Source organism: Theropithecus gelada, chromosome 4 (assembly GCF_003255815.1).
Source record: "Theropithecus gelada isolate Dixy chromosome 4, Tgel_1.0, whole genome shotgun sequence".
Lineage (NCBI taxonomy): Eukaryota > Metazoa > Chordata > Mammalia > Primates > Cercopithecidae > Theropithecus > Theropithecus gelada.
Genome location: NC_037671.1, coordinates 31941537 through 31944214, shown reverse-complemented (window position 1 = coordinate 31944214; position 2678 = coordinate 31941537). Strand labels below are relative to the sequence as shown.

Sequence of the window (2678 nt, the reverse complement as noted above, 5' to 3'; positions counted from 1 at the left end):
TCACATCCCCCACTCCCACCCCATTAGTCTCTTCACTGCTCCTCTTACATCCTTGTTTCTGAGAGTGTAGATTAGAGGGTTAAGACTAGGTGTGACAACAGTATAAAAGAGGGCAATGAACTTGCCTTGATCAGGAGAATTTTCTGATGGTGGCTGGAGATATATGCACATGACTGGAATGAAAAAGAGAGATACAACCATAAGATGGGCTCCGCATGTCCTAAACACTTTCTGAAGCCCAGTGGTTGATTGCATGCTCAGTACAGCCCAGGCAATGGCACCATAGGAAGTGAGAATGAGAATGAGAGGTATAAGAACAAAAATAGAGCTCATGACCATGAGGATCAGCTCATTTGCATGGGTGTCAACACATGATAAACGCAGAAGTGCTGGAACTTCACAGAAGAAGTGATCCACTAGGCGATGTCCACACAGAGATATCCAGAAAGTAAAGGAGGAATGAAGTGCTGAGGTAGTAAAACCACTTACCCAAGAAGCCGCAGCCAACAAGCAGCAGAAACGAGGGTGCATGAGGACAGTGTAATGCAAAGGTCTACACACAGCTGCATAACGGTCATAGGACATCACCACCAGCAGGACACACTCTGCAATTCCCTGTGCGAGAACAAAGTAAAGTTGAACCATGCAACCAGCATAAGAGATGGTCTTTTCCGGGCCCCAGAGGTTGACCAGCAACTGAGGGATAGAGCTGGTGGTGTAGCAGAGATCCAGAAATGAGAGGTTTGAAAGGAAGAAGTACATGGGAGTGTGGAGATGGGAGTCCAGGTATGACAGGATGATGATGAACAGGTTGCCTGTCAGTGTCATTAGGTAGAAGATCAAGATAACCACAAACAGAACTACTTCCAGATAAGGCCAATTAGAAAATCCAAGTAGAATAAAGAAGTCTTCAGAACTTATGTTTTTTTCCATCATCATTCATTTTTTTCTTGTACCTAAAGAAAGAATCACATAAACTCAAAGTCTGTCCATGCATTGTCAACCGCTCACTTGCAAACAGACTGAGCACAAATCCCACTTCTAGACAGTATGCATCATAATGTCAGTAGAATTTTTATACAGTTCCCTTTACCTGCTTCATTGAGATATTTATCCAGCTGTGGATACAAGCAATAGCTTCTCAAGTTACTGAGTTCTTTTATATGCATCCCTGAGTTAATATTTGGATTAATGAAGACTATGATATTCTATAATCAGGAACACAATCACTATGAAAAATAATTTTTTACTTTAAAAAGTTAATTTGATTATTTTTATATTTTCAGGCTATTTCCAATTTTGCAATTACAGAGAAAGGAATAACAGCAGTCTTAACAATCTGACTTACAGATAGGAATTTCCCATATTAAAAAGCAATTAGGCAGTCACTTTAAAATATTAACTGAAAAGAAATAAATTGAATGATTATAGAAAAAATTAACTGCCATTTATTTATGCTAGCAGTTTATTTCTAGACAAATAATACACAAATGAAAGTTTAAACAGAATATGCACAAACACACCAACTTATAAAAATTCACAATATACACAAAGCCAATTAATAAAGCAAAATAGAGCAATCGGTGATAGAATGCTTCCAAAGGTGAATGAGACTATATTACTGAAAGATATGAAGATTACAGAGTCTGACAAAAACATAGGTTGGTAAGAGAGAAAAGGACAGTGTTTGGATGCACAACAGTGAAGAGGAGGTCTGAATGTGGTATTTGAAGTTGAAAGAATGTATAACAGGATTGTTTGACAGGGACAAGAAGACTTAAACATGGTTTCTACAAAATTTTATATGCTTTAGGCCAATAACTGAACTATACTTTAAATTCTGAGTCACAATTTATAATTTGTATTTTCTGGGGTTTCTACAATTTTTAATGGAGCTTCTGAACAGACATTAATATTAGTAGAAAGATACATGAGCATTGTATAAAATCCAGAAAATTCACCTTGTAGTTATTTTTTAAAAATAAAGAAGAAATTCAAATATGCTTTGATAGTTTGATTTTCAGTTGCTTATTTTCTCTTGCACACTACCAATCTTGCATGAGAAAGATAAACACTCTTTTATGATACAGTTTTTGCAATAAAATACAGGAACCCAGCATTTCAATATTCCTAAATAGCATTGCCATCCCCCTTCTGCTCCCCTCCTGCCACAGCCAACTCTTCCTCTTGTACTCTCTGATAAATTCGGCAAAAGAGGCTGGGTGTGGTGGCTCATGCCTGTAATCCCAGCATTTTGGGAGGCCGAGGCAGGTGGAACACTTGAGGTCAGGAGTTCGAAACCAGCCTGACCAACATGGTGAAATACCGTCTCTACTAAAAAATACAAAAATTAGCCAGGCATGGTGGTGGACACCTGTAATACCAGCTACTCTGGAAGCTGAGGCAGGAGAATCACTTGAACCTGGGAGACGGAGGTTGCAGTGAGCTGAGATCGCACCATTGCCCTCCAGCCTGGGTGACAGAGCAAGACTCTGTCTCAAAAAAATAATAATGATAAAATGATAATAAGGCAAAAGACAAATTTATCTACACCCGACTCACCTTCAGTGTTTTGAAAAACTTTTAATACTCAAATATTGTAATCTTGACTCTTGAAAAAGATGTAAGAAGTTGCCTAGTTGGTCGAGTTACAGCTGGAGAGCTAGGAACATTAAACT

General features: G+C 38.4%; 1 protein-coding gene across 1 annotated transcript; it reads right to left on the bottom strand.

Annotated features, from left to right (window-relative positions):
* LOC112623503 (olfactory receptor 2J1-like) lies at positions 1–939 on the bottom strand. The gene has a single exon (XM_025384007.1). It carries the CDS (start codon positions 937–939, stop codon positions 1–3), a length of 939 nt encoding a protein of 312 aa, XP_025239792.1.
* Positions 940–2678: the final 1739 nt, after the last annotated feature.